This window comes from Debaryomyces hansenii (assembly GCF_000006445.2).
Source record: "Debaryomyces hansenii CBS767 chromosome A complete sequence".
Taxonomy (NCBI): domain Eukaryota; kingdom Fungi; phylum Ascomycota; class Pichiomycetes; order Serinales; family Debaryomycetaceae; genus Debaryomyces; species Debaryomyces hansenii.
The window spans coordinates 1,000,227-1,027,796 of NC_006046.2; the positions used below are offsets into that span (position 1 = coordinate 1,000,227).

Consider the following 27,570-nt stretch of genomic DNA (forward strand, 5'->3'; position numbering starts at 1 on the left):
TTTTCTTCTATAGTTCTTAACATAGTATTATAATATATATATATATTCACTTTATTAATGGACGCATAGATTGTGAATATTATGGGTAGACCTATTGAAGAAGTCAGAGGTGAAGGGCCTATAAGAGTCGCAAATGAAGCAAATGCGGTACTATTAACTGGGACACCGGAAGACTATTATCATGATGGTACTATGAAAATAAGCCACTCCGATAGGATAAAGGATGACCAGTATCAAATGACGCCTAGAAGCTGTTGCGAGAAAGATGGGTTGGTCAACGAAACTTGTAACATCCAGGCCGGAAATATAGTACTGTATGTCAGCTTGTTTACGAAGGTGAACCAAGTTGAAGGCATGGTAGAGATAGATGATGGGGCCAGTATAGACGAGAATATGAGTAATGACGAAGGCGATGTTTCAGAATACGACGATGAAGACTACGGGGATTTGACAGGGAGCTGTCATGAAGACGAGGCGTTATCCGGATCGTGGAGTTCCATTTTGTCCAGTGGGAGCAATAATAATATACCAAAATCGGTGAGCTCATTGCACTACATACCCAAAAAGTCGATATCTGACTCGAACATCTCGCCTGTGAACATCCCGTTTGATGGGAGCTTGAAGCCCGACATGTTGGCCGCCGATAGTCTTTTGAGCAGCTTGAACAAAGACATGCGTACAACAAGGCTGCAGGACCAGAAGACTCGTGTAAAGGGTCTGACAGTGTCGAACTTTGCTCGTGCGTTTAGGGTGCTCAAGAAATCTATCCACAGGACCTCTTACTCGGTTTTGTCACATCCTGGGTACTTATCCCCCAGAATGACAGATGACGCAGTTCCAGGCCTTGCGTGTCACGAGAGAGCAGACGAAGATTCACATTTGGAAGGACTTGCGACGCACGAGTGCGCATCAGGAGATTCGATGCATCCAGCACTGGAATTGCCTTGTGGGAACGAATACAGAGGCAGGGACTCCCGTATGAACTCATCTTTTCTCCGGCTATATGCCATCGATTACGAGGCGCGGTGTCGAAGCACCTTGCCCTCTTCGTATTCAAGTCGGGAGTTGTCGTTCGTGATAAACAAGTCACGTGCGTCAAAGGAGTTCCACCGTCGATACAACATCATTAGCGTATCGAACTTGTCTCGAGATAAGCTATGGGACAATGTTATACTTCCACCCCGGATTGACGATTGTCCGTGCGCATATATCGACTCGTCGAGCTACGTGTATGTGGACGACAACAAGAAAAAGGTGGCCGCAGAATGCGGCCATTACTACACCAAACCAGCAGGGATCTTGAGTAATAGCAGGTGTTTTTACAATGACCAATCCCCGCAGGGCGGGAACACTAAACTGCAGTATACCGTCAAGGGATGGTGTAACTCGAGGTGGCTCGATTGCAGTAAACAATAATTTAATACCAGGCACACGGAAAAAGAAAACCCATCCACGTTAATGCCAAATAGACTTCCGTGGGTGAAAAGACTGACCGATGGCCCTATACTTCAGTTTTAATACACTTTGGTTAATACTTTTTGTTTAATTCACTAATTACATTCGAATGGCACGTCTGTGCTCTTTTTATATCCTTTAATTTTATATGCACCTTAATTCTGGAATTTAGGTATAATATATATGACTAATCACAGTAATATTGTTGTGTAGTCTTTTACTGGCGACTTGCCTCTACAAATTCTCTTTATGGAGACATGAATTACGAAGCTGAATGTTTCTCTAACAATCACCCTCATTTGACGACTACAGTCTTTACTTGCTCGACTCCACCTTATTCTCCCATCTCCCGGTCAGTTTTTTTCCTTCTTTTTTGCTTATTACTTCACCTTTACCTTAACCCTCAGGTCATCACTATCGCCCCCATTACCAAAAAATAGACCTCCTCCGTAGTATACCCTTCTATTACTGCAAAATACGAAACGCAGTCACATCTCATCACATGATAAAATGGAATCGGTTTATGTACAGGAATCAAATCGTAGAATTTTTTTCTGTGACGAGCTTCTGCTCACATAGTGAAAAATTCAGCTATAATAAAAATTCACAATCTACAATCAGAGTTGCTAGTTCAAGTTATTATATATCAAAATGGCTCCAAAAGGTAAGAAGGTCGCTCCAGCACCATTAGCTTCTAAGTCCACCAAGACTGCTTCTTCTAAGAACCCATTAGTTGAATCTAGACCAAAGAACTTCGGTATTGGTCAAGATATCCAACCAAAGAGAAACTTATCTAGATTTGTCAGATGGCCAGAATACGTTAGATTACAAAGACAAAAGAAGATCTTGTCTTTGAGATTGAAGGTTCCTCCAGCTATTGCTCAATTCCAAAACACCTTGGACAAGAACACCGCTGCCCAAACTTTCAAGTTATTCAACAAATACAGACCAGAAACTGCCTCTGAAAAGAAGGAAAGATTAACCAAGGAAGCCGCTGCTGTTGCCGAAGGTAAGTCCGCCAAGGACGCTTCTCCAAAGCCAGTTGTCGTCAAGTACGGTTTAAACCACGTTGTTTCTTTAGTTGAAAACAAGAAGGCCAAGTTAGTCTTGATTGCCAACGACGTTGACCCAATCGAATTAGTCATCTTCTTACCAGCTTTATGTAGAAAGATGGGTGTTCCATACGCCATTGTGAAGGGTAAGGCCAGATTAGGTACTTTAGTCCACAAGAAGACCTCTTCCGTCGCTGCTTTAACTGAAGTCACCTCCGCTGACGAATCTGAATTAGCCAAGTTAGTTTCTACTATCAACGCTAACTTCATCGAAAAGTACGAAGACTCCAAGAAACACTGGGGTGGTGGTATCATGGGTTCTAAGGCCAACGACAAGATCGCCAGAAAGGCTAAGGCTTTAGAAGTCGATCCAACTGTCGGTGCTTAAATCTCATGTTTATAGTTATCTAATAATTATATATAATCGGTCGTTCCAAGTACTTTAATACATCTGAATCTACTTAATTTCTGGGGATAGTCTCTCGTATACTGTACCATATGTACTATATGTCAATGAAATTTTCAGCTGAGGTCCGGGTAATGAGGCTCGAATTTCTGGCCAATAACAGTTTTGATTTTTCTCATTTACTCAATGGTAGAAATTTGGGAACATAGTTTAGTAGATTTAATTAATAACTGAAAATTATATTATATACATTATATTATAAGTAATCGCCATAATGTCATTCTTAAAGGATTTAATAGAATCAGCTTTCCCAGTTGCTTACGCTGAAGAAGTATGTATAGCCATTTTGACGATTTCGGAGCACATTGAGCTTGCGAGATGAAGACATAACGACCATTGTGTTTCTTTAAGAGAAATTCTAACCATAATATAGCCAGCTGAAGAAGAACCTGTTGAAGAAGAAGAATCCACTGAAGAATCCACTGAAGAATCTGAAGGTGAAGACAAGGAATCAGGTGATGATACCGAAGAAGCTGATGACAAAGAATCGGGTGATGCTGAAGAAGGTGATGAAGATGAAGATGAAGATGAAGACGATGAGGATGAAGACGAAGATGAAGAAGAAATTGTTGATCCATTAGACACTTTACGTGAAGAATGTACTAACACCGAGACTTGTAAGCCACATCTTCACCATTTTGAAGAGTGTATCGAAAGAGTCACCAAGGAACAACAAGAAGAAGGCTACGAACACAAGCTATACAAAGAAGACTGTGTTGAAGAATTCTTCCACTTACAGCACTGTGTCAACGATTGTGTTGCCCCAAGATTGTTCAACAAATTGAAATAATTGTGTTTGTTTTCAGTTGGGTTAACGTAGCCCCCACAGGGACCATTGGCCACGCATAACAGAGGGGGATATGTCTATCACTTGTAGGTAGGTGGATGTCCGTTTGTTCCAAAAAATGTATCGCTCATTCAAAAATTTCAAATTAATGATAGCTTCCGAAGTTCAGTTTATCAGAAAACCGCTTATGCATCTCCTTGTGTACGCTGTTTTCTCATTACCACCATTTTTATTCTCTAGAAAAAAAGTATACATTTTTGATTTGTTTTGCCAAAGTAGTTTGCTTTATTCCTTTTTCTTTTTTTCTTAATCGTTAGTATACTGTGCATATAGTAATTAGATATATATTTATTGTATTTCATCTCATTTCTACTACAATACTGTAGCTATCTTCAAAAAGCTATCCCCAGACTTCCACTGGCTAACTAAAGCTTCTACGTCTTCGGTGCATCATAGTCTACTATCACGTGGAAATGGCCTATCTCGGTGGTTCTTTTGTCAAAGGCCCAATTATCACTATAACTTATTTGACTACATTGACTGTGTTATTATGTACTTGAATGTCCCCTATCAATCCACCGGTCCCATGTTTAGTATTGGCAAAAACCTCTGATAATTAAATAATTGGTTTTTGTTCGATCGCTGAATTGAACCCTGGCCCTTTCTTGTAGATGTTCAGTCGCGGTCAGGTGGTGGTAGGTTTTGCCATCCAGTAGTAGATAGACCGAACAGACAGTATATACCCTTTTCCGTAACAAGTGAATAAATCTAGCAATCAAATCACCAGTTAAGTCAATTGTTTGTGAAAAATACTACTGTTATCCATTTATATACTGTGAAAGTTTTGAGTTTTTTATATACCAAAAAGTTATTGAATTTAACCCTCACCCTCACTGAAGAATTGAAAATTTAAAGATGTCTACTGAAGAAACTAAACAACCTATTGAAGAAAGAATTTACATTGGAAATGTCGATTACAAGGCGGACGAAGAAGAATTAAAGCAATTCTTCGATGGATTAAAAGTGTACGTATAAAAGATCATGGGGAAGATCCAATGTGATTGGGCAGATAACCAGCAACCGCTGAGCATATGGACTTCGTATAGAACTTATATTGGAAGATAATGACAGAATACTAACAATTGTAGCACCGAAGTTGATATTCCCAGCAAAACATTCACCCGTGGGAAGAAAACCATCGATAAGCATCTCGGATTTGCATTTGTTCAATTTGAGGACAAGGCAGATGCTGATAAGGCGATTGAGGATTTCAATGGGAAGGAATTCAAGGGGAGAAACATCTATGTGAAGAAGGCGGTTCCACCGCCAACAGAAGAAGAAAAGCAACAGAAAATCGATGCATTCAGGGCCAAGAAGGCGGAACAGAAGGCCAAGAAGGCGGAACAGAAGGCCAAGAGGGCTGAAGAGAAGGCCGAGAAGACAGAAAAAGAAGATCAAGCCACGAAGTCTGATGAGCCCCTGACGAAGGAAGCAAATGGCGAGGCAAAGCCTAAGAAGACCAAGAAGAAGGCCGCTAAAAAGGCTGACACGCCTGATGGCACTACCCCAGACGCAGCAACCTCGAGTGAAGACCCAAAGGATAAAATCCCAGACGGTAAGGCATCGGCCGACACCATCTTCATCACCAATTTGGATTACAAGGTTGATGTCAAGACCTTGAACAGTCTTTTCAAAGAATTGAAACCAAAGTGGATCCATGTTCCTACCAGAAGAGTACCATTTCATATCCTTAAGAGACAAAAGAGTAAGGGTAGAACTGTCTTTAATAAGGGTATTGCATTCGTCAAGTTTTCGAACGAGGACTTGCAAAAGCAAGCGATTGCCGACTTCAATGGTAAGGAATTAAACGGTAGAGAAATCATTGTGGACATTGCCATAGATGCCAGAATCCCAAAGCCTGACACAGAAGAACAAAACTTGCAAGAAGAAGTCTCTCAAGATGAAAAGCAATAATTAATCTCATCAAATATAAATGGATAAAAGTGATTTGTTATGTAAGTATTATTATTTATAGTTAATAATTCATTTTATTAATGTTAAAATACATCTGTCTAAAGGTATCTGTAGTGGAACGATCATATTATGGTCTCAGCCCTAACTCATAACATATGATCATTGTGACTATGAAATATTTTTGTGCGTGAAAAATTCTCAATTTTCACTTTGGTTGTCCTACATAATTAATCACTATAATATACACTTTAGTTTTCGTTTTAAGACCAAAACTTAATTCAATAGCAAAATGGGTATGTAGTAGACGTTATATACGTTGTTTATGGGTCCCACGTTTGATCTCAATGTCTTGTTCTAAAGAAAAATGAAAAAATTGAAGTAATTTGAAATATGGAAATTGTTTGGATTGACAGATGAATACGAATGCTTAGGTTGTTTGGAATCAATTAGGAATAAACATCAAATAGAATAGTTGTGCGAAAGAGATATTTGTCCCATAGTTCTTAGAAACTAAAGAATGCAAGAGATATCTGACATGATAATGAAATGACGGGGACGTAATTAAATTACTGTACAAAATACTAACAAAGACTATAGGTAGAGTTATTCGTAACCAAAGAAAGGGTGCTGGTTCTATCTTCACCTCGCACACCAGATTAAGAAAGGGTGCTGCCAAGTTAAGAACTTTAGATTATGCTGAACGTCATGGTTACATTCGTGGTATTGTCAAGCAAATCATCCACGACCCAGGTAGAGGTGCTCCTTTAGCCAAGGTCTCTTTCCGTGATCCATACAAGTACAAGTTGAGAGAAGAAACCTTCATTGCTAACGAAGGTGTTTACACTGGTCAATTTATCTACGCTGGTAAGAAGGCTTCCTTAAACGTCGGTAACGTTTTACCTTTAGGTTCTATGCCAGAAGGTACCATCGTCTCTAACGTCGAAGAAAAGTCTGGTGACAGAGGTGCTTTAGGTAGAACCTCTGGTAACTACGTTATTATCATCGGTCACAACCAAGACGAAGGTAAGACCAGAGTTAAGTTACCATCTGGTGCTAAGAAGATTCTTTCTTCCGAAGCTAGAGGTGTCATCGGTGTTGTCGCCGGTGGTGGTAGAATTGACAAACCATTATTAAAGGCTGGTAGAGCTTTCCACAAATACAAGGTCAAGCGTAACTCATGGCCAAAGACCAGAGGTGTTGCCATGAACCCAGTTGATCACCCTCATGGTGGTGGTAACCATCAACATATTGGTAAGGCTTCTACTATCTCCAGAGGTGCTGTTCCAGGTCAAAAGGCTGGTTTAATCGCCGCCAGAAGAACTGGTTTATTACGTGGTACTCAAAAGACTCAAGATTAGATTTTGTGACGAAAACCATTATGGTTTTCTTCTTAACTTGTTACTATCCCTTTTCGTTTATATATCTTAAGTAGGTTTTCTAAACCCTTTGTGCATTAATTAATACATAAACTGTATCTCTAGGAATGTCTAAATACAACATGTACGAATTCAACCTGTCTATTGTTCTCCAGATGGCAAATTTCTAAAATAGTATACTTAAACATCCCTACACCCCTCCGCTTATCGCCTTCTATTTAGATGGTTTTTACGCCAAATACATCTTTTTCTACCCTATCCCCTCTAATGAGTCATTTTATACAGAAGCGACCTGAAAGACATACCTGAGCACTTATTTGTATGCGTAGTCGTATATCTACAGTTTAGTGCCTCTTCCTCATACGTCCCCAATTATTCATTCGGATAATTTGCGATTGCCATTATATATGACTAATTGTCCAATTGAAATCCTCCTCCTTCTCCCCTTCATCTACTACTTTATTACTTGTAATTGTGTATGTCTGTCATGTTTTGATTAGGTCAAGGATGATAAGAGATCGTCTTATTAGTCATAGTTTAACATTGTGAAGAAGATTTTAATATGCGGCTTCAATTTTTGTGCAGTAATAAATAGATGAAAAATCCCATGTATTTTTATGTCCTCTATTTTTCTACCTTATCTTTCGGAGATTTTTCATTTATAAACACGTATAATGTTGTATCAGAATAGTACGTGCCCCTTTTGGGTATTCGATGATATAACAAGGTGTTCCAGAGATAATTATTTAGATTTTGGCATACCGTTAATATTATTATTAGCATCATCGCTGATTTTAGTGGTTAAAAGTACGAAATCTATATTAAAGAGAGATAAGACTATCAAACTACAAGAAGGAGAAACAAGACCTCTCTTGTCGAATTCTGGGGCGTATGGAACGATTGAGCAAGAAGAACCCAGGAAAGATGCGATTAAAAAAGCTCATTTCGACCTTAATGGATTGAGTGATACTAATGAGGATGGTTCATCACACGGCCATACCCAGGAAGTATATAAGAATGCATTTGAAAGATTCAGAGTGTCTCTTGAGTATTTACTAGTTGCGTTTCAATTTGGTATTGCTCTATCTTCATTCTTTGTCAGAGACCTCCGTAAGGAATGGAGAGCTACACCGTATGTCCCGGTGACGAAAGCTTTATTCTGGGCTTATTTGTTTACTATATGTACTATCCGTACTATGAACTTGAAGAAGGTTACAATTCGTTTACCCAATTTATGGGTTCATTCCACCACATTATATTTTTTCAACTTCTTCCCTGCCATCCTTATTTTCAGATCTGTTTTAATTGGACACGTTAAAAATAAAACAGTTCGTACGTTCTATATTACAGAGTTTGTCATTGCTTCTATATTATTAGTATTGAACTTTACCGCTACTGTTGGGGATAAACCTTCACAATTATATGTAACTACTGATGGTGTCAAATCATCTCCAGAAACAGTTTCTAGTATTTTGTCATTTGTTACTTATTCGTGGTTAGATAAAATGGTTTTTCAAGCTTATAAGAATCCCTTAGAGATGAATGATATTTGGAGTTTGAGACGTGATGACTATGCCCTCCTTGTTTTACAATCATTCGAAGCTAGTAAATCGACTGCAAAGTTCACAATTAAACTTTTTTCCCACTTTAAATACTTATTCGCAATTCAGGCATTCTGGGCTGTTGTTGAATCTATAACAGTATTCATTCCGTCATTATTGTTGAAGAGAATTTTAGAATACGTAGAGGACCCAGTATCTACCCCAAAGAATTTAGCCTGGACTCTTGTATGCTTAATGCCATTTATTAAGATGATTGATTCTATTGCGTCAGGTTGTTCTTTATTCTTGGGTAGGAGAGTCTGTTTAAGAATGAAAGCCATTCTTATTGGTGAAATTTATGCAAAAGCTTTGAGAAGAAAAATTACAGTTTCTGAGGTTTCCAAAAAGGACGCTGATATAGACGATAAGTCTAAAAAGACTAAGAAGAATAAAGACAAGAAAACGAAGAACGATAAAGAAGACTCCAGCAACACTGCTGAATTAGGTGCAATTATTAATTTAATGTCCATTGATGCTTTTAAGGTGTCTGAAATATGTGGTTATCTCCATTTTTTTGTTGGTGCACTTTTTATGATCGTTATTTGTATTAGCTTGTTGTATGGTTTATTAGGTTGGAGTGCTTTAGTGGGTGCGGTTTCAATTGTTGCGTTATTACCACTTAATTACAAGATTGCCTCATATATAGCTGGTTTACAAAAGAGAATGTTAGCAATTACTGATAAGAGAATTCAAAAGTTGAATGAAACTTTTCAAAGTATCAGGATTATTAAATTTTTTGCTTGGGAAAATAGATTTTTCGAAAGCATTATGAAAGTCAGAAACGAAGAAATACATGAATTGAGGTTAAGAATGGCATGTTGGGCCGCTGGTGCATTTGTTTGGTTTATTACGCCAACCATAATTACATTACTTTCATTTTACTGTTACACTGTTATTGAAGGCAATACTTTAACAGCACCTATCGCATTCACGTCATTATCTTTATTTACCTTGTTAAGAACTCCATTAGATCAATTGTCCGATATGACTTCATATGTTGTGCAATCTAAAGTTTCTTTAGATAGAATTGGTGATTTTTTGAATGAAGAAGAAACTTCAAAATACGAACAGTTAGGACAGACACCAGGTCCAAACTCCCCAGCTATTGGATTTGAGGAAGCATCTTTTGCCTGGAATTTAAAATCCGAAAATGATTTTAAATTGAGAGACATAAATATTGATTTTAAAGAAGGAAAATTGAATGTTATTATTGGTCCTACTGGTTCTGGTAAAACATCATTGTTGTTAGCTTTGCTTGGAGAAATGGATTTAATATCTGGTAAGGTTTTTTTACCAGGAATTATCTCAAGAGACCATTTGGTTATTGATCCACGGACTGGCTTGACTGATTCCGTTGCGTACTGTTCGCAGTCAGCATGGTTATTGAATGATTCCATCAAAAATAATATTACGTTTTCTTCCCCATTCAATCAGATGCGTTATGACAAGGTTATTGAAGCTTGTGGTTTAAAGCGTGATCTTGAAATTTTGAGTGCTGGGGATGCAACTGAGATTGGTGAAAAGGGTATTACCTTATCTGGTGGTCAAAAACAAAGAGTCTCGTTAGCCAGAGCTTTGTATTCAAATTCAAAAAATGTTTTACTTGATGATTGTTTGTCAGCTGTTGACTCACATACAGCTTTATGGATTTATGAAAATTGTATCTCGGGACCTTTGATGGAAAATAGGACCTGCATTTTGATTTCTCATAATGTTGCATTAACTGTTCAAAAGGCTGAATGGATTGTTGTTATGGAGAATGGTAGAATTAAGGCTCAAGGCAATCCTGAAGACTTATTGAAAACTGGTGATTTGGGAGATGACGATTTGGTTGCATCTTCTTTCGCAAATTCACGTAGTCAATCTTCCGTCAACTTGAAATCTTTGGAAGATAAAAACACAGAAATGAAAGCTAAAAGTGCCGCGATTGAAGCTAAGTTACAAACAATCGCAGACCAACCTGAAGCTGACGTTAAAACTGATGGTAAATTAGTCGAAGAAGAGGGAAAGTCTAGTGGTGTTGTTGGATTCGACGTTTACAGCGGATATGCCAAGCTTCTAGGCGGCATCCCAACTTGGGCTATTATTATTCTTACTTACACTGTTTCTCAGGCTGTTTATATGTTCCAATCATGGTGGTTAAGAAACTGGTCATTAGATAGTGAGAGTTCTAGTCAGTTTCTTATGAACAAAATAGCCTTAGCTTCTGTTGGTACAACTTACGATTTTTCTCAACTTAGACAATTACCAATTGTTAATACTATTGTTGGGGCCTCGGGGTTGGTGGCATCTACTGTTTCAAGAGTAAACACCTATAAAGAAGAGAATAACACTTTATATTATATTTCTATATATGCTGTTATTGGTGTCAGTTATTCAATCTTTGCATGTATTAGAGTTGTTGTCACTTTCTTTGCTGGAATTCATGCATCAAATAGGATTTTCAAGAAGATATTGACAACTGTTTTAGGAGCTAAATTGAGATTCTTTGATAAAACTCCTCAGGGGCGTATTATGAATAGATTTTCAAAGGACATTGAATCTGTCGATCAGGAACTTATGCCGTTTGCTGAAGGTGCATTCATTTGTGTTGTGCAGTGTGTTTCTACCTTAATCCTTATTACGTTGATTACTCCAGGCTTTTTGTTTTTTGCAGTAATTATCTCTTTCTTATACTACTTAGTTGGTATATTTTATGTCACTACTTCAAGAGAATTAAAGAGATTTGAGTCTGTCACTAAATCTCCGATTCACCAACATTTTTCTGAATCTTTGACAGGTGTTGCAAGTATTAGAGCCTATGGTGTTGAAACAAGATTCATGAAACAGAATTTGAACTCTATTGACAAGAATAATAGACCATTTTTCTATTTATGGGTTGCAAACAGATGGTTATCATTCCGTATTGATGCAGTTGGATCATTAGTAATGTTTTTCTCTGGGGTTTTTGTATTAACTTCGATTGGTAAAATTGATGCCGGTTTGGCTGGTTTATCGTTATCATATGCAATTGCATTTTCAGAAAGTGCGTTATGGGTTGTTCGTCTTTATGCTACTGTTGAAATGAATATGAACTCCGTTGAAAGATTGCAAGAATATTTTACTATTGACCAAGAACCACCCCAAGAAATTCCTGAAACTGAACCTCGTGCTTCATGGCCTGAGAGGGGTGAAATTAATGTTCAAGATGTTTCCTTAAGATATGCTCCTGAATTGCCTAGAGTTATTAAGAATGTTACTTTTGATGTCGAACCCAACAATAAAATTGGTATTGTTGGTCGTACTGGTGCAGGTAAATCGACTATCATCACTGCTTTTTTCAGATTTTTGGATCCTGAAACAGGTAGCATTTTTATTGATGGTGTAGATATTACGAAGATAGGTTTGCGTAATTTGCGTGAAGCAATTACAATTATCCCTCAAGATCCGACCTTGTTTACAGGCACAATTAGATCTAATTTGGATCCTTTCGATCAATACACTGATGCTCAAATTTATGAGGCCTTGAGACGTGTAAACTTGATCAGCTCGGATGAATTGACGATCAGTGGTACTAACGAATCTGGCGAGAATCAGAACAAATTCACAGATCTTGACTCTGCTGTTAGTGAAGGTGGTAATAACTTGTCGCAGGGCCAGAGACAATTAATGTGCTTAGGAAGATCATTATTAAAGAGTCCAAAGGTTATTTTACTTGATGAAGCTACTGCTTCCATTGATTATAAATCAGATGCCATGATTCAACAAACGATTCGTCAAGAATTTTCGAATTCAACCATTTTGACTATTGCGCACAGATTAAGATCAATTGTTGATTATGATAAGATCTTAGTTATGGATGCTGGTAGAGTGGTCGAATATGACAATCCATATGTCCTCATCTCAAAAAAGAATTCTTTATTCTACAGTATGTGTGAAAACAGTGGAGAGTTGGATTCTCTTACAAAGCTTGCAAAGGAGACGTATGTGAAGAACAAAAATAAAACCTTAAACGCTTGAACTATGAGGTAATTTTATTTATTTACTTTTTTATATGTCAATTAATATAAGTATAGATTTGAGCTCTTTTTGTAAATTTTTAATAGCTACTCAATGTTTTTAACTGTGCATTCTCGTCGTGCAATATTGAAAGCCTATCAGTTGAAATGAAATTAACAATTAAAATACAAGAGTATTTATTGGAACAGAATATAAATCTGTAAATTTGACCTTATCAATGCTTAGCATTATCGCGTATAGTTTTGTTTACAAATATATGGCACTGCGTAATCTCCTTAAATAGTACCCTGTTTTTTTTTTGCACAGGAAGTATTGCATCCTTCTTACCTATATCTAGTATTTTATGTCATTCCAAAGAAATACTAATGTCGGTATTGTTCACAGGGTCACCAGATAGTATCGACTCGAGTAAGTCACCCACATATCAACAATTATCGTCGGGCCCTGAAGGAGGACCAATTGTAATAGGAAGGCCATCCCAATTGCAAGAACTAGAAGAAGTACCACAAGGGCGGCATCTAGGATTATTTTCGACTATAGTTCTTTTCGTCTCACGAATAGTTGGATCAGGAATATTTGCTACGTCCTCGGGTATATACCAAGACGTAGGAGGATCGCCATTTTTATTTTTCCTTTCATGGTTACTTGCAGCTGCATTGTCATTTAGTGGATTATACGTGTATTTGGAATTGGGTTCTTTAGTGCCTAGAAGTGGAGGCACTAAAGTTTTTTTGGAATTTATATATGGAAAGCCATATATGTTAGCATGTGTTGTTTTTCTGATCTATTCCGTCATGTTTGGGTTTAATATGCTGAATGCATTGGTCTTTGGGGAGTACTTTTTGCACTCTATTGGTGTCAAGGCAGACGAATTCCACACTAGACTCGCAGGTTTACTTTGTGTGTACATAGCTGCTGCAATACATGGTATAAGCTACAACCATGGAGTAAAGGTTCAAAATATAATTGGTGCCCTAAAGTTGTTATTATTATTGATCATGGTTCTAACTGGTATTTACCTGGTATTGATACCATCGAGTATAAGTCATTTAAATTCCAACATGCATTGGGATGATTTTTTTAAGACAAAGACATCTATGAGTTCTTCAACATTCGCTGGTGCAATTATTAAGGCTAGTTTTTCGTTCTACGGTTGGAATTCAGCCCATACTGTTTCTAATGAAGTCAAAGACCCGATAAATACATTCAGAATAGCTGGCCCTGTATCGTTGATAATAGTAACTGTTGCCTATATGTTTACAAATTTAGCGTATATAGTGGTAATTCTGCATGATGAAATTATCAATAGTGGTCAATTGATTGGCTCTTTACTATTTGAAAAGGTTTTCGGACATAAAGTTGGAAAACAGCTTCTAACATTCTCAGTTGCTTTATGTGCTGGTGGAAACATATTTGTTGTTCTCTATACTATCTCAAGAGTAAGTCAAGAGGTATTTCGTGAGGGGTTCCTTCCTTGTTCAAGGTTTATGGCTTCAAATTGGCCGTTTGGAGCTCCTCTCCCAACGTTAGTTCTCAGTTGCACTTTAACAACATTGGTGATTTTAGCACCCAAAGGTGACCTTTATAACTATATTATTGCGTTAGAAGGATATCCAAACCAAATTTTTCTCGGTTTGACTGCAATTGGTATATTTATAATCCGAAAGAGAAGTCCAGAATTACGAGCTCCTATTAGAGCCAGTCTAATAGGAACTGTATTCCTATTATTAATTACACTATATTTAACAGTATCCCCATTTACTTCAACCAGAAGCCCTAATCCTAAGGGATTGGAAAACTGGCCATCTTATGCTGTGGTTGCTGTTATGTGTTTAGGGATTTGCATTTTATACTGGGTAGTTATGTTCAAATTGCTACCTTATCTTTGGGGATACAAGCTCACTTCTAAAGAGATTGAATTGAGCGATGGATTAGTAGTGAAGAAGTGGATCAAGGTTTATGGCGATATTTCTGTCGATTTAGATTTTATAGACTAATTATATATAATACTTAAGGTTGCGATACCATTTTATCTAGCCTTTCAACAAATTTTACAAATTCTTGATCCAGTAACTTTTGAGTAACCAACCTTTTTAGTTCAGTATCCTTCATTTTAAACAAATCATATTTCGAATTAGATTTTTTCATTCTTGAAGATTTTTGAATTCCATTGGTCGATGATTTTGGTAGAAGGAATTTATTCCCTATCTCCATCGACAGTATTTCTTCTTCTTTTATGACAGATTTGTTTATATTTACATCCCTCTCGCATGAATGAATTTTATTATTGATTTTACTTTGAGGTTTAGGCTTCATATTGGTATCATTTTGACTAAACACTGATGATTCATTCGTAAGATGATTACCAATACGGTTGATGAACTGTTGGTTACTCTGATCAATCGATGTTAAAGCTTTAGTATTGGAAACAGATAACATTTCCCCGTTATAATCCACGCTTGGTGTTTCTAAGGCTATACTGTTACCTTGAGCAAGCAGGTCGGGATTAAATATATTCTGCTGCGGACTTGTTTGCAAATATGTGTATGGTGGTTGATACTGAGCATAACAGGCCTGAGGCTGATGATACTGTGGCAAAAAATAATTGTTCTGTAACTGACTCCTTTCTCGTAATTGATGTAATGTGTTCAATTGGAGCTGTTTTCGTTGTTCTAGATTTATATTTGGCAAGCCGGTGGATTCTTCTAATTGTGAAAATGAAGTATTGTGTTCCAGAGGAGGGTTATACTGAGGTCTGCATAAAGGTCGTGATGGTTGATAGCAGTCTTTGTTATTTAAGGCATTTTCCCAAGGTCTGATAACAAGGTTTGGGTTTTGTGAGGCTGCTGCTATATTCTGATTTGGGTAGTCTATAATCTGTGAATTTTCACCAATGGCAACTGCATCCATTTGGTTCAACGTCACTTTCAATTTCTCTTCCACACATTTACAACAGCTATCGTATACATCCTTGGTATTGAAACTAACTTGAAACCTCTTCAACAATTCACCCTTTGGGCTTACAACTTTAAACCCGACTGAAGGATACTTTCCAATGGATGAGATAAAATTATTGGTACCTTGGTGCCAATATGTCTGATGCTAAATTTGTTAATATAATTCTATTGGAAAACTGTGTTATTATATAAACATACTAAAACATTTCCTTTCCAGATGATCGAAATATGAAAACTGCTTTCATCTGTTGGGTATTTGAAGAAATTTATGGTAATATCAGATCTTTGAGGGAAGTGAAACCACTCACTAGCGGCTAAGCCATTCTTACCATTATTCTCTTTTCTCTCTTCAATCTTGAATATTGAAAGTTTTCTAATATCAAAAGTAGATATATTTGGTTTCTGTGACATTGGTCTGACTTAATTGATAAACCTCGTAGATTTGGTGAAAGCTTCGGTATAAGTTATTAATTATTATTTTGACGCTATGTAACCAACTTTAAAAAAACTTGAGAATTTGACAATAATAATACCTTTACTTTTGATGAAATGCGTTAAATGGTATAAATGATAGGTATTAAGACTAATACCCACTTCAAAATAATTTTACCAGTACTAACAATGGATTTTATATTAACTATTATTCAATTCTGAAATAGCTGCAAACGACATTGTCTCCAAAATACAAAATGTCGCAGTGATTCAGAATTTACAGGACTAAAGATCATATATGAAAGATAATAGTACCCAAGAACTATCTATCAAATGCATTACGTAGATATATTTCGAAACAAAAGGTTATTTCAAAACACCATCTAAGTGTTACTGTATTTAATTTAATATTTGTATATAATTAGTGTTATAAATACAGGGTACTACATGGATCCTTCGGGTGGGAAATCCAACGATACTCCCAATTCTTCTAAAGATCTTTTAACATGAGTAGCATTTCTACTGCCTTTATCAATATTTTCAGCATTCGGACCAAAGTTTTCACCTAGAACGGTTTTCACTGAATCTGAGAGCACATTTGCGACAGATGTATTCGCACCTGGGTACAAGAGATTAGTGAACCTTTTAGTGCTTTTGCAGCCTTTTACTGGCTTTTCTCCGTTGAACATCTTAGTCAACCAAGCAATCGCAGCAGGAGTTCCTTCGATAAACTCCGTAATATGTCCTGTTGTCTCGTCAATGGCAAACTCATAAGAGTCGATACCCCATTCACACCAGTTGTTGTACGTTCTCACTGCATCTTTATATGCAACAATTTTATCCAATTCTCCGTGAAATACAAATAGCGGAATTTCAGGGACAGGGTCTCCTTTTTTTAAGGCGAGTGTATTCTCAGCGATAACTTTTTTAATTGTAGGGTCGTTGAATAATGCCCAACCTTCATCGAAGTATCTATTGGGACCAGTGAAAAACTTTTGGAAAGCAAATGTTACTATAGACGGTAAGAAACACAAGGTTTGGGCTTTGTTATAAGCCACTAGTTTACTTGGCATTAACAACTTCTGGACCATGGATTTAAGCTGGGAATACTCGTTAGTTAAACCAGCTATTGCACTTGCTGTTAAACCAGCAAAGATAGTGCCATCTACTCCTTCAGCAGTCGATGTAATATTAGTAACAAATCCGCCCATGGCAGCACCAATTAAGTTGGACTTGAGTTCTTTAGCATATGTTGGTTGCAAAGCAGCTGCCCACCCAGTAGCCACCGTTCCTCCAGAATAACCCCACATAGCGACCTTTGCATCTTCTTTGATACCTGTGACATTAGTGGTTTTTAAAACGGCTCTTATGGAATCCAAGGTGGATTGTCCGGATTGTTTTCCAGCAGTGAAGGAAGCTTTTGGGCCTTCATAATCGGGGATTACTACATACCATCCTTTCATCAAGGCCACATCTATGACATACATTTCAAGCTGGGCAAAGACGGTATTCATCGAGGCACCATACAAGAATGAATAAGAGGGTGAACAATTAATACTTGCAGAATCTTGCATAACCTGATAAGAAACGACCTTACTGGGGTCTGCATTGAATGGCTCGATAATTGTGGTTACTATGGCAGTAGCATTTCCATGCGAATCTGTTGTTCTTACTAATGCTTGCCAAGCACCTTTAACCAGGATGGGGAAATAAATACCTCTGAGTCGTTGTGGTGGTTTTCTAATCTTTAATATAGTACCCGGTTCCTTGTCTTCATATCCATCAGGTAGACTATAGAAATCATCCTCGCTGGGAGTTAGGACCTTAATTGGTCCCGCTATTATTGATTCTAAACATGCTAGAATTAAACAGATAAAAAAGAGTGATTTGAAATTCATTATTAATCCAAGTTTAGTTTATCTGCCCCCCTGCTTGTAGTTTCCGACATACACGATATATATATAATGTTTAACTTCTGTCTGATCATTTCCCACTTTGCTTTCCAATAATGTCCTATGATTCTGTAAAGAAGATTTATTTCCTATTCTGGAAACGTTGCAAATGGGGGAACTTTAAATTTTGCTTCCCAATTGTTGTATGAATTTCTTAAGTATAATCCTGTAACCACATGTAGTATATTTCTAATAATTCCCTTTTTTAGATAATTAATTGCGTTAGTCGGCCGCAAACGCTTCACATTATTGGATATTTCGTTGATAAAATCGCCATTTTTAGTCCAGCACAATCACAATAAGACGGTGGTTGAACTATAATATTAGGTTTTACGTTTTGGTATGACTTTCTCATAAATGGTATGGAAGTGAGTTGGACCTGTTACATTTGCTTACTTAGGCCTGATTTCATCAACTTTCCGACGTCATTATCACTATAGAAGTCATTATATTTATGACTATTGGATATTCTTTCTTCGGAACGGGCTTACTACATTAAATTTAACTTGGGAAAATAGCTCATTGTTCGGGTTCGGGATTTCTCCATTTCGTATATTTCTCTTCGGTGCGCATGACAACTTTTGCATCTGTTAATCACAAGGAAGATTGCAACATAAGAGGAGCTAATGTGATAATAAGACATCGTTTCTTTTAAATTGTAAATTGGAAACAGCACTTTCAAAAGAATTTGATATATTTTAATTGAAGTGTCGGAACATATTTAAAGACTAAACAAACCCTAGGGCGGATCTGGAACCTGAATTTGTAGTAGAAGCGCTTATATAATTGATAATGTGCCTCGAGTTTAACCTTCGCCAGTATTACACATGTATTTAGAAAGGAAGATGGAAAAAAAAAACATTTTACAATATTAAAAATAATATAGTGTTTTTTGGATATATTAATATTGGGTATAGTTAGTTAAATGAAGCTAAAATTCTTATCCTTAACAGCACTATTCGAAATTTTGATATTCTCACCATGGGTCAAGGTCTTCAGCATCAGGTTCTTCAAATCCAAATATACTTGTAGCAGCAGCATATAAGAAATCGAAAATAGAGCTGTCGGATCCGGGAAACTCTAGATTGGATTTTCTTTCAGCCCAGGTAAATCCTTTAACTCGCTCGTGGCCATTGAACTTTTTTCTTATCCAAGCAATTGTTGCGAGTGTCCCTGCTAATAATTGGGGAATATGTCAAATTGATTTGTCCATAGCAAATTCAAAAGATTTGATTCCTTCTCTGTACGACCCAGAAAACCCTGCGGTTTCTCCTCTCAGCCAATTTCACATGAATCACCACACTTCGCTTCTGCTATTTAAACCTAAATCAAGCGGATCTGAATATGGTAAATGTCAATTAACTAGACTCACTCTCATTCCAACTTCATGTTTGACACTTCCAAATTCTTTTTCCCTTCTTCGATTATCCTCCCAGCTTTAGTCGCTTATACTCGTAACAACACATTATTGACTTGTGATTTTTTTTTATGTCTTTCAATTTCAGTTCATTGTAAGCCGCCAATTGGATCCTTGGAGTAATATGGACGTTTACATACGTAGCCATACTGTGTTAGGTTCAAGAAGTCTCCTGATAGCAAGAACCGTCAATAACATATACTAAATTATGTGCAGGTAATTACGATGTCATACAATCACCGGAAGTTAGCCGATCTGGGTTTTCAAGACCATAAGATCAATTGACTAAATATACAAGAGCAACATGGGCATATCCGTCAACTGGGATCCTATTGAGAAACCTTTGACAGAATTTTTGGAATCATATTCGTTTACTTCGAATTTAATCTTGACTCCTACAAGCAAATTTATTACAGAGTCATTAATCGTACTATTTTTCATCGTATTGAGCTATGAAACGATATATTGGACAGGTATTCACTTGAATTTATGGGAATATCATGCCAAAGATATATTTACCGAAGTACCAATACACTGTGCTCATGTATATTTCAGGTTGAATGTAATCAGTGCTAAAGACTTGGACCAACTTGAAAAATATTACTCTTTGAAGCAACATAGTACATTTAATATACTCAAATGGAACGAGTTAAATCAATTAGGGTCGAGTTTATTTAAGCTAAGGAAATTTATCAGATATCACTTCGAATTCAGTCCTGAAGACTTCGAAATGAATGAGAATCCTGAATTTGGTTCCACCGTAATTCACTTAAGACGCAAAATCTTACAACTTTTTGAAAATTCGAAGATATATAAGGAATTTCACGATAAAGAATATAAAGACAGAGACGTTCTCATATTTAACAAGTATGATAAAGAAATTGATCACAAGCAAGATTTATGTTACCTCAGTAAATGTAATATTGAAACTGGCAATGTTATTGATTGCATAATCATTTATTAGGAGTATTTATCACTATGTAAATACATACATTACAAATTCCCATCAGTGAATTCATATTGTTTAGATTTACGGAAATTTAGATCAACTAGTCTTTGTTCGGCAATAGTCCAAAGCTTAATGATTCTTTCTAATTTAGATTCTAATGATAAGTCTTGTAGTTCGTCTTGTAAATTGTCATCATGGCTGACACTAGAGTCCTGGGATTGGTTGTTAGCATTTATATGTGCTATATTTTCATCATATTTCAAATTATAGTCATAGAGCATATCACTCGTATCGTCAGCGATCATTTCAATATCCTTTTCTTGTGCTTCAAACTTATCAAAACCTAACAAATTGAATTCTAAATGTTTTGGTCCCTTATATATCTTATTATTTTCAATTTCTCCATTATAAAGCCCCTGATTATTTCTATTGACATTTCCATTGACATTACCATTCTCCTCTATCGTTTCTTCATTGTAATATAAATTCAAGATAGCCTTATTTACCAATCTGTAACATTGATTTCTTAATGATAAATTAAACAACGATCTTAGTTCTTCAGGCAAATCCTTCTGTTCTTCAATGCTTTTATCAGCATCAAAGTTGAAGCATAATAAACTCATGGTTATCTCCAATTCTTTTAATAATCTGCTTGAATGTGTTACTTTGTTAATCAAGTTCTCTCTGACGAATGTTAATATATCATCTAAGAACTTTTTCTCTAATGCTATATCAGCAATATTCCCATTAGCCAACTTGTGATTTCTGATCATTTCGATTAAATTTAAGCGCAATAGCTTAAAATGTAAAAGGTTGTTCGAATCAAGAATGGTTGGAAAGTATTCACTTACCTTTTGAATTGCATCTGTAATAGACCCTTTTAATATCAATAACTTAATTTCTTTACGTTGATTGATAGTAGAATAATCCGAAATAATCTTGGGTTTTACTATAGGGTGGTGATGACTATGTGGGGTAACATTCGAATCATAAGTTTCGTTCTTTTCAAAATAATTCAGAGCTACCTCTGCAAAATCTGAATTATTCATCGAGCTCATCGAACCTAGTTGCTTGATAAACGGGTTCAGCGACGGTGAATGGGACTTTATCCTTTCATTTTTTAGTTCTATGTTGATTTCCTTTGCAAAGCTAATAGCCGCTTCTTGATATCCTTCAACGATAAAATAGTTCAAGATCAAATTATCTATCTTCTCCTTGGATATACCACTAGCATTTATATATTCTAGATATCCCATGATTACAGAGGACCCTAATGTTCCTATATTATTCATGGAGTTTTAGAATTGCGATAAGATTATGTATTCCAAAAATGTAACACAAACTACAGCTAAGTGTATTGGGATATATATTTTAAATAGCCAACCTTTAGTATATGCGTAACTACGACATAGGCTGCTTCTCCTAAGTACAAATATTAGACAATTCCTTATAATGGTCTAAGTCAATTCCAATTTCGTCCTATCATGGTTAGTTTCATCACATCGATTATAAAATATTTATACATACTAGAATAGTAGAGTAGTTCTCTACACCTTCCCTGACCATACTAAGAAAGTTATTGAACTAATTGGGATGTTAGTAATGTTGAATAATAAAGGGACATCGTCTCAGCTTTACGTACCAATTTCTTTCTTTGTCTGAAAATACGTTCAAGTTCCTTCGTATAATCTTTGCATTTATCTATCTCCTTTTTAGACAACCTTGTACTTCCCTCACTCTTTATAGATGCAAGTTTATTTTCTAGAACAACTAATTCCTTTTCTAGTTCCTTAGTCTGCAATACTGCTTCTTCGTTTGTTGGCAACTTAATGAGCTCGTCATATTCTAGTTGGGACGTTAGTAATTGCAAATATGATAACATCCATTATTATACGTACCAGTCTGCAAGGTCCTCACACATTTGTTTAAATCGTCAACATCTTCTTTAATTTTTTTTATAGATTCAGTATTAACTTCCGCTTCTAAGTTCTTGTCAATTTCTTCCTCTTTGTATACATAATAGACCATTTTTCCGTAAGTCTTTGAAACTATTTCATTGGTAGAAACTAAAGAGTCTAGACATTTAGTCATGGTTGCCTTGTTTATCTTGTTGTGTAAGTTCAATATCAAATCTGAAACTGAATACGGCCGATACTGTTCTTTGAGGTAATTTTTAACCAAATCCTCGGCTTCTTGACCCTTTATTAAGGGGATATTTTCCTTCTTGGGACCCATAATGTATTCCTATTACTCTCGCTTATATTGTCTAATCTAAAAGATGTAATTAAAGTAATCTATATAATATTTATAATACTTATAACTGAAGAAGACGGTTGCAATAAATCGCGCTAAGAATGTTAAAGCACTTTTAATATTGATCAGATTGTAAGAAAAATCTTCGAATACAATATTACTATCACAAATGAGCTTTAAGTAATCCGATATCTTTAGCAAATCTCTTTTCTTCTTCTTCCTTGATGGACTTGTCTTCCTCTTCATAGTTAGCAAAGGTGTTATAGTGCCAATTGTTTTTGGTGTAAAAGGTAGGCCTATCGTAAGGAACCAAGTCCCATCCTTCGTAAAGTCTTTTAACTAAATCGGGGTTAGAAGTATAATATCTTGAAAATCCAACTAAAGTACGGTTGTCACTGATATCTTGTAACATGGTCTTGAAGTTAGGAGCATCATAGGTGTAATTACCACTCTTCAAAATTATACCTTTCCAAATCTGACCCACGAAATCATTGTTTCCCTTTTGTTGGTCTTCACCTACGCTAATTGTTCCCTGAACCCGAGGCTCTACAATAGAAATGTATGCAAGCTGGTTGCCTGCATCAGCTCTGTTCTGTAATTCATGTAAAAGATAACTGAATGTTGTGATAGGATGCACTGTATCTTCTTCACTTTTAATACCTTGGAACTTGGCCCACGGCGAAAGCCTAATGGCTAATCTATGTGCGCCGACAATAGAAGTCAAATGATCGATTAAATCCAACACAAACTTTGCTCTTTTCTCAATACTTCCACCGTATTTGTCATTTCTGGTGTTTGCTGATGGCTGAAGGAATTGATCGATTAAGTAACCGTGGGCACCATGGAGTTCAATATAATCAAAACCAGCAGCTAATGCATTTTTGGCTGCATTAGCGTATGTCTTGAATACAAGATCGTGAACTTCGTCTTCTGTCAAAGCTCTAAGAGGATTACCAACAGATTCGGCATATTTTTTGGACTTTTTATCGACATAATTGTCAGACGACGAAACAAAATCCAATCCACGTTTCTTTAATAACTTTGGATCACCAACCCTACCCAAATACCAGAATTGACAAGCGATGAAGGAACCATTCTTATGAACTTCATCAGTTATCTTCTTCCAAGCTTGAACATGCTTAGCTTCCCAAATCCCAGGAACATTAGAGTATAGACCAGCTTGCTCAGATACAAAAGTTGCTTCAGTAACCAACAATGAACCAGGAAACTGAGATCTCTTAGAATAATACTCAAATTCTAAATCCGAAGGAGTATGATCGTCTAAAGCCCTGAATCTAGTCGTGGGAGCATGAACAACTTTATTTGACAAGGTATGGTCACCAACTTTTATTGACTTAAACAAGTCAGTATGTTTTAAAGGTATTATTTCGGTAGCTGGCATAATATATACTAATACTAACAAGCAATATAGCAAATATTTGTATATATGTCCAATATTAAATATGAAATTCCTCGGTAATCGTATTACTAAGTGATCCTATACTTTACTGCATAATCGTCCAAGCGAACCATTATCTCCGTTTACAACATGTGCCATGTGAATTATGCAAATATGATTGTTTCTACATATACATATGATATATGTTGTAGTTAGCCATCGTTGAATCAAATTTAATCAAGTAGAACAAAGATTGTAAGGAAGAAAAATATTTAACCGTTTGTTCTGGTATACTGTATAATAGTAAAACCTTTGTCAATATATAAGCTATCAACTATTGATTATCGTCGTTTAATATTAGTAAGTATCAAACCATGCACTGTTTTACCTACTAGTGATTACAAGTTAGTGAATTATCTATGTTATGCTAACAAATAAGATTTAAGTTGTTTATAGAATTATAATGCGGAGAGAAATAGAAAAGGCGCGAAACTTAAAAAGAAGACCTAAGACTATGTATAAACTATAGTTATGTATGAGTCCTGGTGTTGATAAATACTTCAAGGGAACGGATTAAGTACATTGAATTTATTTCATAAGCGTAAATGGTATGCGTCAAACTTTAACACAACACAATTTAGAAGATATACGCGTAATCCTGAGGTAAAATCCAGCCTAAATATCCTAATCTTATAATAAGGATTCTAAAATTTTGTGGTTTACATAAATGTATCTGATGAGAGAAGTTACCAAGCCTGAGAATTTACTGGGTACAGTTTTTTGTTATCTGTCTTGGAATCATCTATGTAAATTTATTCTATATTAATCTAAATTAAATTGTTTCATCCATGTTCATAATGATGAGAACAGTAGAAGTCCATCCAAGGAAATTTTTAGCACCTTTTGCTTTTCCCGTTTGATCATCATATTGTTCCCATACAAAACCTGTGCGTTTCCACTGCTTTATGATGTTGTTAACTACATTTGTCCTTAAGTTTTTGTAGGTTTCACTTATTTTCTGTTTCAACCCTTTGGACATATAAGGGGAGGAAGTTTTACTGTAATGCTGTAAACTCTCCAAGATTAAACTGTTCATGTGAATCCATATTGGCGACCTCCAGTAGTTTTCTTCTGTTCCGTAGAATTCGTTCGACTTTGAAAGCGACCTAATACCATAGTCAGACCATAATTCTTCTGGGTCCGAAATAAGGTCAACAATTTGTTCAATTTTATCCACATCATCAGCAGGAGTTAATTTTGTCAAGAATGGGAATAGCGATATATACCCCTTATGACAAATATGCTTATTTTCGTCATTATCATCTACTGATAAATCACAATACGTCTTTTCAGAATCAGACCAATGTAAGTTATCCAAGTTTTCAACGATGTCATTCTCAATTTTCTGATATTTCTGGAAATCATTCTCGTAATTTAAGAACCCTGCAATGGACTTCATTGATTTGGTCATAACACCAACCCAAGAGAGCAAATCAACGTTCAATTCTGCGATATCAGCTGGGATGACTCTTGGATAATCATCTAATCCACTGGCGAGACAATGTGTTAAGGTACGCCCTCTCCATCTATAACCTTCCTTATTGGTACCTCTATCAAATTCTTCGATATATCCTTGTTGGGTTCTACGGAACCATTCAAAATGAGTCTTTAACTTAGGGTAAATCCTTTTGGCATAATCTGTCATGACTTCAGGATTCTTGATAATAATCAGGCCAAGATCTTTCTTGTCAAAGGTTTTTCCATCACCATAATCTGATACTTGCTGTGGTTCATTGATATCACCATAAGTATTAGAGTTTTGAATACTCTCTAATAATTCACTAAATATAAGCATTAATGTTGGCGGATTTACAATTTCAGGACTTTGTACTTGGAATTGCTCGGGTACCTTGGACCTCAGTTCAGGACCTAATATCTGTTCACGGGCAATCCAACCGTCATCGTCAATCAAATTAAACCAAGATTGAACTACCTCTAAAGCTAAATCCGAATCAAACTTTAATAACGGCAATAAATGGAACCCTTCATCCCAATAGAAACCTCTTGGGAAAAAAGGACGAGAAGGAACCAATGTAAATAATTCATGGGGTCCTTCAAAAGATCCCTGCAATTGATAAGATTCAAACGAGTCTTCGTCAAAGACTGTATTTCTATCAACTAAATGATCGCCATAGAAATACGAAAGACCTCCTAATAAACCTGACAACATTTCCTTTGCAAACTTTTCGTGCGTCTTATCTTTATTGAATGGAGCTTTCAAGTCGAAAGATTGGCTAAATTTTTTATCAAAGGCTTTTATCGCTTTTTTTGCTTTCGTGTTTATATTATCAAATGTGATTTTATCTTCTTCTGGTGTAACAGCATTATTATATATAACGTCAAACTCACATTTACCCTCGAAGACATTTTGCACGAAATGCAAGTTACCTTCAAAATTCTGCAAATCTCTGATTATAAATGCCTGTTCCGGGGGAAATTCTTGTATGTTGCCGTACTTATTAGTGAGCTCCTTAACTGATTCCATCAACATAGTCATAAATATATCACGGGCTTTCCAAACATGATCGTCTGGGACAGTTAGACTGTAATGGTGTGATTTAGATGTATCTAATTCAGGATCAAGTAATGTTGCGTCAGTTGGGTGTTTGTTAGATTTTGGTCCTTTACCAATTTCCAATTCAAAAAGTCCTAGTTCCTCAGAAATACCACTCAATTTAACGTTATCGGCATAACCCAAGACATTCTTCTTATTTTCTAAATTTAAATACCCATTTCTCTCTGAAACCTTATTACCATAATCATCTATTCTTTCAGTTTCACCCTCTAAGCCCGAATACCATACAAAAGAAGTCTTCACTTTCTCATAGCCCTTATGAGGAACACCCTTTATTTTGGTCCCCCAAGACTTCCCATCTTCACTTTTAACAAAATCGATAATAACATCAATATGGCAATCTTGATCTGATACTACAAGTCTACCGCCAGTTCTTGGATCGTATGATACCCAATTCGCTTTCTTCATATTATCACCCTGTTCATATACATGTCTGAGATTACCAATTGCATCATAACTATCCACGTTGAACCACATCAACCCAGATAATAGAGACCTTGGTATCCTTGGTCTAATTCCAAAATATAACGATGATCTATACGGGCCCCATAACAACGAATCATTGGATAATTGGCTATATTGTCCAGATACCGTATTAATTTCATCGTTTGCATATTCATCGGTAGAATAAATATCAAATATCGCTTCATCAGACTTACCTAAAGTAAATAATATAGCAAACGATATTAATATAGCTGTAATTGATACCTTCATCATTCGTTCTTACTACCAAATATCTTTATCTTTTAGCTTCGAACTATGTTAACAGTTGTAAGATTCTGTACGTTTTGTGTCATAATGATCTCGACTGCATATAATATTTTTTTTTATTTTAGATTGATCGTCTTGATATGGTTCCATATCGT

The 27,570-nt window shown here is 36.2% G+C and overlaps 15 protein-coding genes across 15 annotated transcripts; 9 read left to right on the forward strand and 6 right to left on the reverse strand. All coding sequences in view use genetic code 12, as the record gives it.

The window, feature by feature from the left end:
- Positions 1-81: 81 nt before the first annotated feature.
- Positions 82-1,416, forward strand: DEHA2D11946g (DEHA2D11946p; the record flags this gene model as incomplete). The annotated part of the gene is made up of 1 exon (XM_002770259.1): positions 82-1,416. One exon carries the CDS (start codon positions 82-84, stop codon positions 1,414-1,416), a length of 1,335 nt encoding a protein of 444 aa, XP_002770305.1.
- A 690-nt stretch (positions 1,417-2,106) lies between these two features.
- Positions 2,107-2,895, forward strand: DEHA2D11968g (60S ribosomal protein L8; the record flags this gene model as incomplete). Its single annotated transcript, XM_458989.1, has 1 exon — positions 2,107-2,895. One exon carries the CDS (start codon positions 2,107-2,109, stop codon positions 2,893-2,895), a length of 789 nt encoding a protein of 262 aa, XP_458989.1.
- A 292-nt stretch (positions 2,896-3,187) lies between these two features.
- On the forward strand, positions 3,188-3,763 carry DEHA2D11990g (DEHA2D11990p; the record flags this gene model as incomplete). Its single annotated transcript, XM_458990.2, has 2 exons — positions 3,188-3,244; positions 3,347-3,763. 2 exons carry the CDS (start codon positions 3,188-3,190, stop codon positions 3,761-3,763), a joined length of 474 nt encoding a protein of 157 aa, XP_458990.2.
- Positions 3,764-4,675: 912 nt separating this feature from the next.
- On the forward strand, positions 4,676-5,734 carry DEHA2D12012g (DEHA2D12012p; the record flags this gene model as incomplete). The annotated part of the gene is made up of 2 exons (XM_002770260.1): positions 4,676-4,785; positions 4,909-5,734. The coding sequence occupies 2 exons, from the start codon at positions 4,676-4,678 to the stop codon at positions 5,732-5,734; spliced, it is 936 nt and encodes a 311-aa protein (XP_002770306.1).
- A 289-nt stretch (positions 5,735-6,023) lies between these two features.
- On the forward strand, positions 6,024-7,092 carry DEHA2D12034g (60S ribosomal protein L2; the record flags this gene model as incomplete). The annotated part of the gene is made up of 2 exons (XM_458992.2): positions 6,024-6,027; positions 6,332-7,092. 2 exons carry the CDS (start codon positions 6,024-6,026, stop codon positions 7,090-7,092), a joined length of 765 nt encoding a protein of 254 aa, XP_458992.2.
- A 692-nt stretch (positions 7,093-7,784) lies between these two features.
- Positions 7,785-12,710, forward strand: DEHA2D12056g (DEHA2D12056p; the record flags this gene model as incomplete). The annotated part of the gene is made up of 1 exon (XM_458993.1): positions 7,785-12,710. One exon carries the CDS (start codon positions 7,785-7,787, stop codon positions 12,708-12,710), a length of 4,926 nt encoding a protein of 1,641 aa, XP_458993.2.
- Positions 12,711-13,075: 365 nt separating this feature from the next.
- DEHA2D12078g (DEHA2D12078p) lies at positions 13,076-14,707 on the forward strand (the record flags this gene model as incomplete). Its single annotated transcript, XM_458994.1, has 1 exon — positions 13,076-14,707. The coding sequence occupies one exon, from the start codon at positions 13,076-13,078 to the stop codon at positions 14,705-14,707; it is 1,632 nt and encodes a 543-aa protein (XP_458994.2).
- Positions 14,708-14,720: 13 nt separating this feature from the next.
- On the reverse strand, positions 14,721-16,078 carry DEHA2D12100g (DEHA2D12100p; the record flags this gene model as incomplete). Its single annotated transcript, XM_458996.2, has 2 exons — positions 14,721-15,812; positions 15,866-16,078. 2 exons carry the CDS (start codon positions 16,076-16,078, stop codon positions 14,721-14,723), a joined length of 1,305 nt encoding a protein of 434 aa, XP_458996.2.
- Positions 16,079-16,542: 464 nt separating this feature from the next.
- On the reverse strand, positions 16,543-17,997 carry DEHA2D12122g (DEHA2D12122p; the record flags this gene model as incomplete). The annotated part of the gene is made up of 1 exon (XM_458997.1): positions 16,543-17,997. One exon carries the CDS (start codon positions 17,995-17,997, stop codon positions 16,543-16,545), a length of 1,455 nt encoding a protein of 484 aa, XP_458997.2.
- A 1,343-nt stretch (positions 17,998-19,340) lies between these two features.
- On the forward strand, positions 19,341-19,493 carry DEHA2D12144g (DEHA2D12144p; the record flags this gene model as incomplete). The annotated part of the gene is made up of 1 exon (XM_458998.1): positions 19,341-19,493. One exon carries the CDS (start codon positions 19,341-19,343, stop codon positions 19,491-19,493), a length of 153 nt encoding a protein of 50 aa, XP_458998.2.
- A 279-nt stretch (positions 19,494-19,772) lies between these two features.
- DEHA2D12166g (DEHA2D12166p) lies at positions 19,773-20,432 on the forward strand (the record flags this gene model as incomplete). The annotated part of the gene is made up of 1 exon (XM_458999.1): positions 19,773-20,432. One exon carries the CDS (start codon positions 19,773-19,775, stop codon positions 20,430-20,432), a length of 660 nt encoding a protein of 219 aa, XP_458999.1.
- A 29-nt stretch (positions 20,433-20,461) lies between these two features.
- Positions 20,462-21,709, reverse strand: DEHA2D12188g (DEHA2D12188p; the record flags this gene model as incomplete). Its single annotated transcript, XM_459000.2, has 1 exon — positions 20,462-21,709. The coding sequence occupies one exon, from the start codon at positions 21,707-21,709 to the stop codon at positions 20,462-20,464; it is 1,248 nt and encodes a 415-aa protein (XP_459000.2).
- A 284-nt stretch (positions 21,710-21,993) lies between these two features.
- DEHA2D12210g (DEHA2D12210p) lies at positions 21,994-22,652 on the reverse strand (the record flags this gene model as incomplete). The annotated part of the gene is made up of 2 exons (XM_459001.2): positions 21,994-22,262; positions 22,316-22,652. 2 exons carry the CDS (start codon positions 22,650-22,652, stop codon positions 21,994-21,996), a joined length of 606 nt encoding a protein of 201 aa, XP_459001.2.
- Positions 22,653-22,833: 181 nt separating this feature from the next.
- DEHA2D12232g (DEHA2D12232p) lies at positions 22,834-24,072 on the reverse strand (the record flags this gene model as incomplete). The annotated part of the gene is made up of 1 exon (XM_459002.1): positions 22,834-24,072. One exon carries the CDS (start codon positions 24,070-24,072, stop codon positions 22,834-22,836), a length of 1,239 nt encoding a protein of 412 aa, XP_459002.1.
- An 829-nt stretch (positions 24,073-24,901) lies between these two features.
- Positions 24,902-27,421, reverse strand: DEHA2D12254g (DEHA2D12254p; the record flags this gene model as incomplete). The annotated part of the gene is made up of 1 exon (XM_459003.2): positions 24,902-27,421. One exon carries the CDS (start codon positions 27,419-27,421, stop codon positions 24,902-24,904), a length of 2,520 nt encoding a protein of 839 aa, XP_459003.2.
- Between the last annotated feature and the right edge of the window lie 149 nt (positions 27,422-27,570).